The 17,302-nt window shown below is 37.1% G+C and overlaps 1 protein-coding gene across 1 annotated transcript in view; it reads left to right on the top strand.

Annotated features, from left to right (window-relative positions):
- The window catches only part of LOC104469904 (disks large homolog 2-like), a gene marked incomplete at both ends in the record, with an annotated part of 83,987 nt that overhangs the window by 52,661 nt on the left and 14,024 nt on the right, over positions 1 to 17,302 (top strand). Inside the window, 2 exons of the mRNA XM_010084641.1 lie at positions 2,025 to 2,093; positions 12,372 to 12,528. Coding sequence (XP_010082943.1) covers positions 2,025 to 2,093; positions 12,372 to 12,528 — 226 coding nt within the window. The remainder of the gene's footprint in view (positions 1 to 2,024; positions 2,094 to 12,371; positions 12,529 to 17,302) is intronic.

Consider the following 17,302-nt stretch of genomic DNA (forward strand, 5'->3'; position numbering starts at 1 on the left):
AAGAATATGAGTTGCTTGTTTGAAGGCTTCATAGTGGATTTGACACCGGCAGTATAGCACAGGCACGGCGTTGCCATCCTTCCCTTCCAGCTCTGGAGAGGCTGAGGGAAAGAACACAAACCACAATCTAAATTTTATATTTTTAAAAATGCAGAAACACTAAAAAAGGGTAGCTTAAAAATACACATCCTAAGTAATTTGCAAGATGCAAACTTAATGTGAAATTTTAACCAATATTCACAGAATCATAGAATGGTTTGGGCTGGAAAGGACCTTAGAGATCATCGAGTTCCAACCCCCCTGCCATGGGCAGGGACACCCTCCACTAGCCCAGGTTGCTCAAAGCCTCATCCAGCCTGGCCTTGAACACCTCCAGGGATGGGGCATCCACAGCTTCCCTGGGCAACCTGGGCCACTGCCTCACCACCCTCACAGTAAAGAATTTATTTCTAACATCTAATCTAAATCTACCCTCTTCCAATTTAAATCCATAAAATAAAATTGAAAATCCATTCATAAAATATTATTCTGCAATGTTTGTCCAACTCAACTATCCTGTTCACATCATGATGCCAAAGGCGCATGATATTCCTGTACATCCTATATTTTGCTCTAAAATGGATAAAAAACTATGTAGATCTCTGTATAAGGGGAATACACTTTCCCACAAATCTTCTGAAAGACTCAGAGCAAGGATGAGTACAGCAGTTTGCGAACATGAAACAAGAGCACAGCGGTCGCAATAGGAAATACCAGCAGGTAGCAGGTCTTTTGTGTGTCCTGTGGCATGATATTGTGTGTCACAACTCTATGTGCTCCACAAAAAATCTCATCTCTTCTGTCAGACAGACAGTATTGGCTACAATACAGGATAAAATGCCTGTGAAATAGATGTGTGGCTCACTAATGTCAAATGTCTTAGCTTTTCATGAAAATAACGTGGGATTCTCCTGAACAAACAGCTCGAGTTGTAGGCAAAGCTTGAAAGCAAGACAAAATCTGCAGCTAGTAGAATCAGTGATATAAAACTGATTTAAAGATTTATTTGTAATGTGTACTTTGCATGACTAATACACTCACTGTGTGATGTAGCCATTTCAACTAATCAGCAGATTAACCCTGATGTTTCTGCTTTATTTCTTTTTTAAACACACTCTCTTGGATAAGGAATGCAATTTATTATCACAGAACTGCCTTTGACTGATGCTCTGTTGTTATCCATTTATATTTACATGAATACTAATGGTGCAATACTATTATACAATACTGAAGTTAACGTATACTGCATAGTTTATTGGGTTTCTGTAAAATAAGAACTATTTTTGAGATTCCTTAGTCATGACAACACAACATATGAGAAGCCATTACACTTCAGGATTTTCATCCAAATATATTTTTTCTTGCAGAGAGTCTGTAATTTAATTAGTAAAGATCATGTATTTTCCTAAATGTTGTGTCTTAGATTGGTAAAATTTCACGTGGAGAAACTCAAGTTACTTAAAATCTGATAGAAATAGTGAACGTTGGTTGAAATTTGTAAAATTTGAAGTTACATTACGGTGCAATTATTAGCAGTGCCTGCCCTCTTTTACTGAGCATTCTGCCTGAGAAACACTGAGAATTACATTGATAACATTGTCATTTACCGTTTTACCTTCTGCTCTGAAATTAACTTTGTGGTTTATGGTTAGTATATGTAGCAGAACAAGATAGCATCTAAGTTATTTTAAATCACTGAACTGTGTGTGTATATATATATTTAAAAGAATACTAAGGAGAGTTATTCTTTTCATTGTCTGCTCTTAATGAGGAATGAAACTTGATTTTAAACAAGAGAGCTGGTAGGGTTGAGCCTCTTTTTGAAGAGATGAGCATCACTGAAGTCAAAATGCTTTAGACACGTGTAAAACAATCTGATTGTTATTTCTATTTAGGCATTAGCTAAACTGCTAGAGACAATAAGAACAAATGAAACTTCTATTTCTTTAACAAATGCTTTTCTTTGTTCTTCCTTGGTCGTACAGTCATTCCCAGCACAGCACTGCAACGCGTCCACCCACAGTGAGCTTGCAGCGGACCATTTCTGTGGAAGGGTAAGACGATTCTCCTGTAGAGCTCTCAGATACCACTAAGCCAGACCCTGAACTACCCACATACATGTGGCTGTTCACTAGGTGTGCTTCTGTGTGTGGTGTTTAAGTCTGTGAGATGAAGACAGAAATACTTTCAAATTAGTGCTGATCCTTTCTAGATACTTACACCGAAAGGTTTAGTTTTCATGGAGATGAGAATATCTGTCATGGAGATGTATTAACTACAATCTCTTTAATTCATCTCACTTGACTAGTGCTAATATTTACATGTGTTAGCTGTAAAATGGTTCCCACTAATCATGGAAATACCCAGTGAATTCTTACTCCGTTTTCTTAATGTCTGCACGAGTTCTTTTTGACAAAGCCCTGTCCCGAACTAAGGATGAAGTACCAATAGAAAACAATCATCCTGTACTGGTATATATCTGTGTATAGTAATGTGTTAATTGTAGAAACATAGATCTGAGTACTTAGCTGACTCTATTTTAATAAAAATAATTGGGTAAAATATGAATAATTCACAACCACGGTTTATATTCTTGCATCTTTACAATATTAGAAAAGCTGATCTTTAACACTGAAACACAGATTTTGGTTGCACTGACTGGTGCAGTTTACAAAAAATGTTGGATTTATGTCTCCTTTCCCATTAATGTGTGGAACTGTTTGAAATATTTTGTAGCTAATAACTTGGCATTGTCTGCTCTCAGGCCCTATTTCAAAGCTCTTCTTTCTTGTGATAAAAGTGAGAATCCAAAGTTTCCACAGAGGAAAGATATCATCTTTTTTGTTTTTTGTTTTATGTTACAACCTTACTGTGGTGCAGTCAGAAAATGAAATGATAGATATGTGAAATAATCCACTCTTAAGTGAAGCCCGAAATGTTTTTTTCCACAAGTCTCATTTTTGTCTTTCTTACCTAGTCCTAACGTCTAGGATTTTAAGGTTTTATTTAAAATGTGTAGGACAGCTGTAGTAATTACTCATTGAAAACAAGACTGAGCAATGAAATTGCTGCAGGAAAGGTGCATATGGCTTAAGGGCTGTCATCTGGAAAGTCATTCTATCAATGAAACATCCATGTTGTTGCTCAAAACAGGGCTAATTTCAAGTTAGATGTGGTTGCTTAGAATCTTGTCCAGTGAAGCTGCGACTATCACCAAATGTGGAGATTGCACAGCTTCTGGGCAACCTGTCTCAATGCTTAAACACCTTCATTTTGGATTTCTTTTCTTATCTCTCCCTTTCTCACCAAGGAGAACAGAGAGAGTAATAATGAATTCCCCTATCTTTTCCTCAAACCAGCTAATGAATAAATTGATGTTTGAAATAAAACTGAGCTTCAAGAACAATTTTATCAATTAAAATGGTAATTGGATTTAAAAAGAAAAGGAAAAAGAAAAAAGAAAAAATAATTTGCTAAATTGAGATTGAGGGGAAAAAGAAAAAATAATTTGCTAAATTGAGATTTAAGAAAAGAAATTCTATTATGATGTCTCTGACTTGGTCTGTTGGGACTCCATAATTCAGGTAGTATCCTGTAGGTTTAGACTCCTACTGAAATTTGGAAATCAATCTGTCTACATGAACTTCTAGATAAATTGCAGGATCTGTACTGTCCACGCAGACAACTTGAATATATTGTGTATGAATCATTAGAGCGCAGGAAATCTGCAATTGATATTACAGGTCTCCTGCTGTTCAGGAGGCAAAAGAATATCTGGCTTGTAATTATTACTAATCAACTTACACTGAGTCATGTTTCATTTCGCGTAGGAAAGCGGGACTGTTAGCCTGTTACACCGCTGAGCAAAAATAAGTAATCACCTCAGCCCTAAATATCTCATTATGTTAAAGCTCAATTTATTCTGACGTTTTTGCAAACTCCATGCTGCTAAGTGTGTTTATAGCTAATACAATTTGAGGTCAAAACAAAGTTATTTTTCTCTTTGGGGAACCACATTTCTATCAGTAGAGTCCTGTATTTAGGTGACTCATCATATTGCTTTTGAGATGCACTTTGGAAATAGCTGCTTTACCTGCAAGGCATCCCTGGCACGCACAGAGGGTTGTGGCCTGTACGCCAGCTCTGTGTGACCAACTGTGTCGTCACTGCAGTAATATAATTTTTGGGTCCTGTCAAGGAGAAATGAAATATGGGAGGGTTAAAGAAATACAGGGGGAATTGCATTTGCTGGCATTTATTCCTTTCCACCCTGTTGAATATGTGATAATTGAGCTGGCTAGAATAGATTTTTAAAAAACTTTTAAGATATTTTTCATCTAGGTAATGGGTTGATACATTAGAATATATATATATTTTTTTTTTAGGGAGGGCTTTTGTGGACTTCATGTACAGCAAAAAAAATAGCAAGGTGAAAAAAATGAAGATTTAAAGATTAAATTTTCTTTATATTCAAGCCATATGTTCTTTACAGTATAATAACTGTACATGAGGTGAACAGATTTATTATATGTATAAAGGCATGAACTTCACAGGTGTTTGATGTCATTGTCAGTGAGAGCTAATTAGTAACTTTCCTAATGGTTTATTTGCATGGTTTAAAAACAAGAAAACTTTTGACATTGGAATTTGACAATATTGTTGGTTTGAGGATTTTGAAATGGTTTTAATGAAAAATTTTGACTGTGAGTATTCAGAATAGGAAAAATAGTGGATAAAAACTAAAAGCTGTTATTTGGAAATCCTGCTGTATGACCGCACAAAGCTATATTGTTAGTGGTGTATGAGAGCTATTCTCTCTGCAGTTGACGTTCAAACTAAATTGTATTTCATATGCTACCGGTCATCTCTTCTGCTGAGCTGCTTAGAATCTGGGATTTCAACTTATCTGATCAAGAGTGTTTTGATGGAAATTTTAAACAGTTTTATCAACATGACTATCTCAAATATATATCAATATTTATACATAAATAAACAGCATTTGAACCGTGACTAAGGGTAAGAATTTTTATTCTTAACAGGACAGATAGTACAGACAGCTTTGTGTTTCAAAAGTGTCTTACATAAAGTAATTTTGGACACTTTCTACTAACGGACTGTGTATTGATATTTTGAAACATGGCTTGGAGGCACTGCTATTTTTAGGCATTCTTTCAGCCTTTGAATCCTTCCTGTCTCCTGACAGTGCAATGCAGTTGCCTATCACTGTTTCCATCTCATCTAGCTTTGTTTACAAATGGAAAAGCTGGAGCGTTCATGGTAAATAGAGCCATCGAATGCTGTTACTAATGTTTTATAGTAAAGTGGTTTCAATATGGAACCAATAGCTTTTAAAAGCAGGATGGATGCAAAGCGACCTTTCTCGTACAGAGTTGTCTGTGTTGGGTAGAGCAGGTAGAACAGAGATGCAGTTTTCAGGATTTATTTTGATCATTAATACGTGAATAATGCACCTCCTGGATCAGGGAAGAGAGACAAGTACTTATGTGTGACAAAGTATAACTGAATAAGTGTGCTGGAACAATCATCCCTCTTTCAAAGTTAAAGAGCATATTAGCAGTCCTACATCGTCGCTCTAGAAATCAATGAGCTTTCTCAAATCTAGGAGACATACTCCTGTGCATTTAAAGTAAATGTGAAATGTCATGGTAAAAATATAAACCAGTTTTTCAAATAAGAGATTTCTCCTATATGCCAATTCCATCTTGCTAGCTGTAAGCAGAAAACATTGCCTGGTGTCCAGTCTTTAATTTCTCAGCAAAAGACAAAGTGAAAGATGGCTAAAGTCCAGAGGGGTTCCCACAAAACAAATAAACTTGCACATGTATAAGCCAGGGCACTCATGCATGCATCAGTCAGGTTGAAGCCTGGCTCCCAGTAGGTTCCCTCGTATGAAATATACTTCAAAGTTTGTGACAAGTTAGACGTGATGTTTGCAGAATAAATGCATTAAAAATGTAGTCAGTATTAAAGTTAAGATAATGTATTGCTTCTACAGTTAATGCCAACATTCAATCACCAAGAAATGCAAAGAAAACCACAGTCAAATAAACAGATAAAATACTTGTTTCAAGCAGAACGGGTCACTGTAGCAAGCAAAATTATGTTTTGCTATGTTGTATGACAAATGAACATCTCAGTAAAGGCTGAATGCTTAGTTGTTAGTATATCAACATTTAGTAAAATGGAACAATAAGTCACTAACCAGTTACATGTAATGGAAATGAACTCTTTGCACATGACCAAAACGTTGTCTCAGTTTAAGAAGGCAAAGTTACCCCTCTGGGCTGTGATGCTCAATCTGAAAGCAATAGATAAGAGGAAGGCTTCCTTATTTTTGTTCTTTTCAATCATTATTGAAATCAAGATAATGATAATTAAAGTCACAAGTCAGGGATCAGGCCCCACTGGGTCAGCTGCACCACTGATGGGTAACGCCGATGAGTTCAGCCTCTCCTCGGCTCCGAGATGCTAAAGAGCCGGGAACTGGAGCAAGGAAGGTCTGCCAGCTCCCTGCCCCTGCCAGGTCCTGGTGTTCTGGAAACTCCTCACAAACGGAGATCAGAGGGAGAGCAGCGGAGGAACGCAGGGTAGTGCTGTTTCACTTCGTGGTGGAAAGATTTTGCCAAGTCTAAGAGAGGAATAACAAGGGGAAAAGTAAAAGCCAAGATACCACCGAAGTGATATTGCAATAAAACAATAAGTGAGAGAACTACAGACAGATTTTTCTCTAAATTGTTGTGAAGCACAGCTGTAGAAGGTGTTAAAGAAAATTTAAACAAGCCAAGTAAGTTTGAGTTTTGCTTCGATGCCTTCTTAAAAGGTGTGTGTGCATATTCTGGGCCTTCAGCTGCTTAAGATTTCAAATTCTCTCTTGTGTCATTAATCACATTTCAAAACCACACACGCTGGCACGTTCTCTGTCCATCCTAGCTTTCTGTGCTAAATGCTGCGAAGAACAACACTCAATCTGTTTGAATTACCTTGTTAGGTCCTTCCAGTGTGAATGTTCTTTAATAAATAAATGGATATTTATCAGAATTTTTTGAAGCATGAGAGGAAAACTAGAGGTAGCGTACTGAAAAAGCAATGGCTTGATTAGCCAAGTGTCTGTGAGCAGGCAGAGCTCCATGCTCACGCGGTGAATTGTCAGAAGCCAAACACCATTGCTCCAGAGAAGGGTGCTTTGAGCCCTTAGATTTGGTGTGATTTCCCCCCGTGATGTACTACTAATGTGTGACCATAACCAACTAATGGAATTTATTACTACTTCAATTTTCCCTCCTGCTATTTGCTACTTTAAATAGCTTGAATGGTTCTGTCTGTATTCTATGTGTGTAGTGCTCTGCAGAGGGGGTGTAGGGTATTAACTGGAGACTGGGTGCTAGCCTAATGCAGGCAGTAACATAAATAAATATTCTTCTGGGCTTTCCGTGATGTGTGTTACTGTAACACCAAATCAGCATGTGCATGAATGGATGTAGGGTTGCAACATCCTTTCTGAAGCAAACAGCATTTTTGGAAAAAAAAAAAAAAAAAAAAAGGGCAAACAACAACAACAAAAAACCTTCAGCCAAAGCAATATCAAAGTTGTATTTCAAAATCCCTGCTGATTTGGGATACCTCACTGATTGTATGTAACTTGAAGAAGTCTCTAGGGTCTGATGTTTGAAAGCACCCAGTGTGCTTAATGTTTCTGTAGGTGTTCCAAAAAAGCATAAAATCATTTCAGGATCCAAATTTTATAGATGGTGCAGAAGAAACAGAAAGACAGAGCTGTGTCAGTGTGAGATGAATACTAAACCTGATTGTATTCTTTAATGTAGCCAGCAGCACAAAATAAGCAAATTAAAAATGGATTTTCTTTCAGTTCGTTTTTGTAAGAACTACTTGTTTTCTGAACACTCTTCCCCTTCATTTATCAGTCCAGTTTCTAATCTCTTTAATTAAATCTATAATTATTATGGATTCACAATCTATAGAAGAACGATAGTGATACTCATTTTTTATCTTATCTTTTTCTTATTGTAAAAGAATAAACTGATCAAAACAAATATTCAGTACAAATTTAGTAAATAAAAAACATAGCTATTTTCAAGATAATAAGTAAACATTAACAAAAAAATGTTAAGGAGGAAAAATGCCTCACTTTTTTGATTTATTTTTGTTAATCACGTTTTTATGATAGGAGAAATTTCCTTAAGTGTTGAAGTTTTGCCCACTCTGATTTGTTGCTACTTATTGGTTTCAAATACTAATTTAATAATACTTTGCTCTTACATCAGGTCTACAATTTGTAATGTGCTTTACAGAATCTGATCTGATGCATTCCCTGAAGCAAGTAACCAAGTCCATCCAAATTGATTCTCCCATTGATTTCTGAGCCTGTAAATTTGTGTGGATTGCAGCACTTTATTTTTTCCTTTGCTTCTGGCTCTATTATAGCTAATATTCCTTTCTTCTTTCTCTACATTTTTAATTCCTTCGCCATTCTCCTTTACAGATGCACTGTCTCCCTTTATCTTGTTCTCTCTTTTCTTTGCTCTTTTCTTTCTTCTCTTTTTTTTTTTTTCTTGTTGTTGTTGTTTCTGTGGTTTGGGTTTTGTTGGTTTTTTTTTTTTTTCCTTCTGCTGCCTTCTGTCAGTCCAGGAAGGTTTTCATCTCACACTCCTTTCTAATTTCTGCTTGATTTCCCCTGCTGCTCTTCTCTGTTTGTATTTGGTGCAAAGCTGCAGGAGGGCATAAAACATGCACACACAGTGCTAGTACGCTTTGTTAGCACCTAGAAACTTACCTTCAGCCGTATTTATCACAGGAGAAATTGTAAATGGGATAGGTAGTTAAAGCTAAAGGCAGAAACATGCATTTCAGAAAATGACTCTTAGACTGTTCCTTTTTACTAGGTAGCTACAGAGTGCCACCTATTGCCTCCAACAATGAGCTTTTAGAATAAGTTACCCTGAAATTACCTTTGCTTCAGTTGCTGTTTTCTGTAGAAAACTACATACTTCTGCTGAGTGCGTTACTGCACAAAAACATCATCCACATTTTAGTTCCTTATCTTTCACTTCTTTCTTACTCACCCATCACAATACCATCTCTAAGTCTTTGATTCCATTATTTCCTTTGCAGCATTTATCTGCATTCTGTCTCAAGTCCCTTCATGCGTATGAGAATTACAATCATAAAGATTTGAATAAAGGCAAAGGAGTTCATCGTCATGTTGCTTCCCAGATATTAAAGAAAAAACTGGAGCACTTCTTCTTAGATCTCCTTAATCACATTAAAATAGATGACTATAAACCTACATTTGAAATGAATAAACATGTAACATCCTCATCTTATCTTTATCAAAATTAGCCTTTTATTTGAGTGTGGCTAAAACATTGACAGATAACTCATTTCTTCATTATTCTTAGGAGATGATGTGGTCATCTGGTATTGTAGTTTGTTTGCTTGAAAAACTTTTTTCCTACTTTAACTTCATAGCATGCTACAAAGCTTTGCTGTCATCATAAGGGGTTTTTTTCATTTTCATCCTAAGTTCACTATCCAAGTGTGAACTATGATATATTTTTAAAATCTTAGTCATTTATTATATTATGGCGACTTGGCGTATGCCTTCTGCTTCCTGTAGTTTTTTCAGTACAGTCATGGCTAAAGGTTATTTCTATGACGATGACAACAACACTTCTTCGTTCTTGCATCCAGCTTTCAGATTCTGCAGGATACTCAGATATGAAAGAAATATGAAGACATGTTATGGTTGGTCAGTATTTATAAACCCAAATTTGAGTCATGACCAAAAGGACCTGATCAGGCTAAAGAGCAGGAGCCAAAACGCACCGTGTCCTAATCACGGCTTCTGACATTTCCCCGTTATTGGTTGAGCTTCCTCTGAACATAATCGTTCAAGAGCAGAATGTGAATTTTGCTGTCAAAAGGCCAAAATTACAAAACAGCACTGACAGCGTTTTAGGTGTAAATCTGCTGACTTGATCAGAGACAGGGATTAATAACTGGGCCAACTTTTTGTTGAGCTGCACAGCTTACTGTTCAGTAGCTACGCAGTTGTATTGACCTAGTTTTGCCCATAGCGCTAGCTTTCAACTTTCTGATCCAAGCTGCCTGTCATCTGTGGAAATACTCAGTTTCATTTAGAACACGAGCTCTTCTGATTTCTCACCAGCAGAGCATGCAAATAGGTTTGTTTGACTTTACTGCCTCTTTTTCCCGCAATACTCAGGTAAATAAAATCGGCAGCAGCTCAGCTGTCGCAAAGCATTTTTGATCTGTAGGACTCGAAGACGACAAGTGTCACTGTGTCAGTTTGTGGACGAGGAAATTGAAGCTGGAAGAACAAATGACTTGCCAAGATCACTCAGCAGCACGTGGGCTAAGCAGGGGAAGGAATCCACGCTTCCAGCTCGCTGTCCTACTTCTGCTCCAACCCCCAGGCCACCCTCCCTAGTTAAAAAACTGGTCAGATTCTTAGATCTGGATTACATGATGTTGAATCTTCACATATTTAAGAAGGAGCTAAAAATGTTACTACCAGGCAAATCAACAGCACTGATCCAAAAGTAAAGAAAACCCCCTTTCCTTTCTGATTGGTTAAAAATAATTCAAGAACATAGAAACTCAAGACAATATGTCTTTTTCTCACAGCTGTATTTTTGAAAGGTTGTTTTCTGACTGTACAATGTTAAGGAAAAGTTATAAGATGGAGGACTGTATGGAATAGGACTAATAATTTCACTAAAGATTACAATCACCTTTAAAAATATTATTTAAAAATTTACTCTAGTTTTTTCTTTCAAAAATATTAAGCATCAGTTTCAGAAAACTCTCAGAAAACTCATGATGAAGCTGGGGATACAGTTTGAACATTAGCACTGGGCAAAGATGAAAAAACTCCTCCTGATTTTGGAATTATCATGTAAAGGTTAAGTCCCTGTGTATACAGCCATAAGACTTAACTGACATTAAATGAGACATCCCTTGATGTATCCCTTCCCTGTCCCTCTTTTTTTTTCTTTAAAGACAAAATGGAAAAGAGAAAGCCATTTGTATGATGATGGGAAATATTGGATCTTTTTTTACAGGAAGCGTTCTGGAGCATGTTTCTGTAGATGATGTGTGTATATTTACAATTGTCACTTTGCTGGTAATGTTTATTTGTAAAAATTGAGAGTTAGAAGAGCATTGTATTTGTCTGCGAGGAGTCACAGACACGTAAATGTATGTGTTTGTGAGTATTTGCAGGGCTGGGCTTAAGGTTTACACACACTAATATAACAGCATTTACACTTTTTCTGAAAAGTAAATTCTTAGAGGGATTTGACATTGGGTAAGTACCAATAAATATGGGGGGGGGGGGGGTGTATGTATATAGGTTTGTGTGTGCTTTTGTATCCAAGGGAGAAACAGATCTGATGCCTGGTATGTAGAGACTGGGACCCAGAATAGCTGGGACACTTTCCCAAGGGTTGTACCTTGTCTCTTTCTGGACATAAGTTTTACAATCAGTAAAATACATTATTATTATGTTTACATCCTTTGGTGGCCTATTTTCAATTTACAGATGGAAAATGCTGTCTGAGATGTAGCTGATAGTATTTATTGATTTCTGTCATGATTAATAACTTTTTAAACTAAAAGACAGAAGTAGATACTTCTCAATGTGGTTCAGTGACAGAAGCTGCTGTGTGACTTCACAATTGAAAGCTCCTGGTAATGTCAACCTGGACTTCTTCATGACATTCTGCTCTATTAGCTTCATCATACAAATTTTATTTGCTCTAAATCTGTCAGGATCAAACACACTTGCCACTGCTTTGCCTAGAGCTTTTAATTTTGTCTTTGTTCATTTGTTTAAAAAGCAAGACTAGAACTTAAAATAAAAAAGGTACCTTGCAAAGAGTGATTGTACTTGTAGAATATATGTGTGGTATGCTATAAACATTAATACAATAGTGTGTATAGTATTGCTATAAATTAGTTTCTAAAATATCTTGGGTGCTTTGGTTTTTCTTTTAATAAATCCATCACTTAAATTAGTGAAGATGAGTCCAGCGGGCTGAAATTAACAGAGATGTTTGGATTCAACCGTGAAGAAAAAAAAATAAATAATGCTGGTTAATTCCTGCCTTCTCTGTTCTCCAGTTAACAGATTTATCTAATTTGTTAAATGGTTTCTTTAGGCAATGACAGGCCATAGTCTCTTAAGCAAAATATAGGACACTTAAGATGCCTTCAAAAATGTGCACAAAGAGTTTTGAATGGGTAAACATTATCATTTTGTTTCTATACAGAGAACCTCGAAAAATCATCCTGCACAAGGGCTCCACAGGACTTGGTTTTAACATTGTGGGAGGAGAAGATGGGGAAGGCATTTTCGTGTCTTTCATCCTAGCAGGCGGGCCTGCTGATCTCAGCGGAGAGCTGCAGAGGGGAGATCAAATTTTGTCTGTAAGTACTTGTGGTGGCCTTTGCTGGCCAACTACTTAACCTTGTTGTTTGTCTACACTTGCAAAAGATACACAAAGACGTCTTTTTGGTTTCCATGTTGTGAAATCCAAGCTGGAAACCATTTATCACTGAACATTTTGTTTATTTGCTTCTGTTTTTCATTGCATATGTTACTGGTGTTACCTGCACTTAGCTCAGAATTAGACTTTTCTCAGCTTAATGCTATCTACAGTATGGAAACACTGCAGAGGAGACCTAAACACAGCGCAGACCTCAGCATCTCCCAGTTTAGCCCATCGTCCAGTTCCATTTTCTGCAAAATTCACTACTGAGTCCAAAGATATTTCTCAATTTCAGCTTTTCTTTGAGGAGAAAAAGCAGTGGGATGAAATCCTCTAGACTGGGGCTGCCACCTAGTGTGCACTGAACTGCTTAGCGAATGGCCTGATACAGGGACGAGATTAATTAGGTTATGTTAATTATCTCTGTGCCTCTAATGAATTTGATGATCACGCTGGAATTAATTTTTAAATTTTAGAGGATAAAAGGCTTTGTAGCCTGTAGTTATCTTTTGCATACTTAGTCTCAAAAACATCTTTTTAATTTTTCTTTCGTGTATATGAGGATAGCACACATTTTAAAAACCAGAGCGTTTATGTTTTAGGCTCTGTCAAGTAATTGAACATTTGACTGAAACAATGTGAACATAATGGATTTTGAATGACGATGTGAGCCTTGAAAATGTAGTTAAATATCCATTCACATTATGCCACCTTACAGAAAAAAAAAAAAAAAACTAGCCCAAATTGACGCAGTTTGTAGCTGCTTCATGCAAAGTACATAAATAGCCTTAAGACAAAGAACAAGAACACAGGAATTATTAATCCCAGACGAGTGATTGACCCACTAGGCTGCAGTGTCCCTGTCACTCCCGCTGTCGTGCTTTCTGTCCCTGTGAATCCAGCATCCTTGGCTGCACTTTGGGTAGCAGCAGGGTGGAAGATGGCTTTAGCCTGGATGGTTTGTGGAATGGTTACGTGGCACTTTCCTGGTCAGTGTTTAAATCCCTTCATGAGGAAGCTGGAACTGGTTTCCCTGCATTGCTAAAAAGTCTTGGCCACTGGTCTGTTCTATGAAGAATGAGTTTCCCTTCTCCCTGTCCAAGTTTTGGTGTGAAAAGGTGGCTGTGGCTGCTTGGTGGGAAATGCGGTGACTTAGCACCAAAGGGATGCAACAACCTGAAGCTGTGAGGATTGTAACAGTGTATTTTATCTAGACCTGTTCCTTGAAAATGCTTAAAAAAAAAAAAAAAAAAAAAAGCTGAGAAAGGGCAAGTAAAAGATGTTTAGGTGCCTTAAAGAGATCCTCAAGTACAAAGTTTGTAGGAAACTGCAAGAAAACCAAAATAGACTCTTACAGCATTATCAACATGAAGAGATAAGAAAGGCAAAAGCCTGTGCCAAGAAGAAAACAAACAGACAAGAAACTTGAAGAATAGAAATGGAAATTTCTTCAGAACAATTATGCAGTTTATTTTTCTTTGGCGAGATGCAGCAAAAGAAGGCTGACTGAAAGAGCACTGTGAGATCAAAGCCTTTCAAAGTATTCAGAAATCCAGCAATGCACATCCAAATTTAAAAGTCCATTTACCTTTATTTCTAATCAGGAGTGTATTTAGCACCGTAGGATACTGCCACAGTTGAATTTTTCATTCTAATTTTTGTCCGTTTCGTAGCAATGTTTTCCATAAATTCTAATTAAAGTTACCAGTGTTGCTGCAGCATTTCATTTTCATGCAAGAGTGGTTTATTTGTTCATTGAGCAGAGAGGGATGGAAATTATTACTAAATTAGACCGCATGCATATCCCCAGGCAATCACCAAGTCAGGCACTGCTGACTTATTTAGTCACAAACAACTATTATGAATCCATTTTGCCACATTGAGATGAAACAAATTTCATGCGCAGGCTACTCTTAGAGCTTATTAATCTGAGACCATTGTCTAGTGAAGGGTCCCAGACACTTTAATTTCATAAGGGCTGCACAAAGTAGGTCTGTTTCGCTTTGTTTATTCTTTCTTGCCTCATCCCTCAGAAACACTTATTTCCCTGCAAAAACAGTTTTCCAATTTGTTTCTCCAAATATGACAAATCTGATTTACCAAGAACAAACAGTACCCTCAAACATAGTCTTTTTAATTAACTCAAGCTTGGTTACATTTCCTTCCGACGAGAAGAATAATAAGTGATTTAAACTTTGGAGATCTGGATTTAATTATCTGTTTTTTGCTGTTGTCCTTCTGTGTGACCTTAGGCAAGGTGCTTTATTTTTCTAAGGCTCAGTCTCCCACATGGAAGAGGAGGATCCCAGCACATTCCTAATTCCTACCTGTGCTGTGAATATGGCAAAGTCTTGCCTGGTTGGGAGATGTATATACTCACCTTCAGGAAGGTACCTATAAAAATACCTTAAAAAGTCTGCTAAACCGTGAGTTAGACCCAACAAAGCCAGGATTAATCATCGCCTTTGGGTGACACACTGGGTGTAAATGTAGTCCCAGAGTCAGCTCACAAGGTTTGGACAAATCCCGTTCTCTCTCTACCTCTTTCTGCTCCCTGTTACGTGCGAGGGAGTGGTCCAAGCCTACAGCCCTTAAGGAGCTCTATGGAGGATGATGCCGCAGTCTTGGCTCCATGGAAAAGCGAAATTTGCGTTTATTTTTCCCAAAGGCCACCAGATGGCATCATAGGATCAGTAATGACAGAGCTCTAACTGGCTAAAACCTTCGGAAAACCAGTGATCGCTGTAGTTTTCTGTTTTCACTTGACTGCGAATATTTAAAAGTTATCTGAGAAAGCAGGTTGATATTCCCAGGGCTTCTGTGCAGAGAGACAAAATGAATCATATCTGAATCTTGAAGGAAAATTGAAGAATAATGAAAAATGTTCTGTTTCAAATGGGAAAACATTTCAAATAGCAAAAAAATGAATTATGATAAGCTGTTTTTTCTCTCTAAAAGGTAGGATATTTTTAAATGCTGGTTTCTTCTTGCTGTAATTCATTATGCTCTTGTGAATTACCACCAAAACAAACATTTTCCTTCTTACTTCTGAATATCTTTAAAATGTAGCGATGCTTACATCACCAGTGTACAATCATCACTGTAACTATATCCCTCCCTGTAGTATTTTCTTCTTATTAAGTATAATGTAAATATTATCAAGTAGCATTTTGAATACTAATTCACATCAAGACTTGATTTGATAGGCACTGTGTATACACAGATTAACTTTCATCTCAGACGTGTATAACCAGAACGAAACGGCTCAGAATATCAATAGAAGCATTATTTCCATTTTAGAGCAGGTGCCATTATGTTAATTGATTTGCTTAAAATCACGTAAGAAGTCTGGGCCAAGTCTAGACTTAGAGGCTGCTTGAGCTCTGATCTAACCTCAAATTCTCCATCTGTTATGTGAATGCAGTCTCCAATAAAAATAAAAGATGATGTTCTTTGATTCTGTTCTTGCAGTTTAAGATGCTATGGAATGTATTGCCTATTAAAACAGCAATGGGGACCCAGTGTTGTTTGGCTAAAATCACCTGTATGAGAACAAATGCTTTCCAAGAGCCGTACACATAAAATAGCCACGCATTGTACGTACAGCCTTGCTGACAGAAAGCAGTACAAATCTTATAATTTTAGGAAGGAGGTACATAGTGAATACATTGTCATTTTTAGGGGAAATTCCTGGGGAGGCAGGAGGAGGAATATGGTCGTATTCAAACAAAAATTGCCACATCATTTTTTGCCTTACAATCTCAAATCAAAATTACGGTAAAACATACCTACTTATTTTAGGTGTCTTAACCTGCATGTTTCAAAGCACTTTCAGTGACAAGTGAGGAACTTTATCTATAGGTACAGTACCTAAAGCAGAGAGAGTTAGTTTACACATGAAAGTACTGCAGCAAAATTCAGATTTACAATTTGCACACAAATAATTGGTGTATATTGCACCTTGAATTCACAGAATCACAGAATGTTAGAGATTGTTTTTTCAAATAGTTTCATAATTTTCTATAAGACTGCATCAATTTAAAAATATGTATACAAGAGAGAATTAAGGTGAATTAATAGCCAAAAGGAGGTAACAGCCATTATTAGCATTTGAATCTTAACTTTTGAAATTACTGAATTTTGTGTCTTTGGACAAAACAAGACTAAACCTCAGATTAAGGTATTAAATTTAGACATCTGCCTGCTTGCTGGGTGTCTGGTTGCCATTAAAGTCAGCGGAGGCTACAGAACGATTCAGCTGGCCAGCTATGAGTTGTGTAGAGTGCGTTGAATCTCTCTGTAGGCTTTATTGCCTGTACTGATTGGGCATCCATCGACTTTAAGCTTAAACACTTACCCACATGTGTGTGTGTCTATATTTAGGTGTCTTAAACTGAATCACACATTTCATGTGTGCTTACCGTTGTAATAGGTGCTTGTTTTTTCACCTCATATCGTGTTTGCTTCATCACCAACAAAAGTAAAATAAAATCATGGGCCATAAAAGCAGTATCAGTTTTGTTTCGTTCTCCATTAGAAATGCTGTAGTGCCTTGTGGTTCACAACAGCAGGATGAAGTGTGGCTGGTAACCTGAAAGTAGACTCACAACAAAAAGGAGACTGCTTACTCTGGAACAAGATTGCTGCTCCCAAGCAACACATCCCACAGGTTACCTTAAGGAAATAAAAGAAGTTTGCAGGTAGCACTCTTG

Source organism: Pterocles gutturalis, unplaced genomic scaffold (genome assembly GCF_000699245.1).
Source record: "Pterocles gutturalis isolate BGI_N339 unplaced genomic scaffold, ASM69924v1 scaffold5175, whole genome shotgun sequence".
In the NCBI taxonomy this organism is placed as follows: domain Eukaryota; kingdom Metazoa; phylum Chordata; class Aves; order Pterocliformes; family Pteroclidae; genus Pterocles; species Pterocles gutturalis.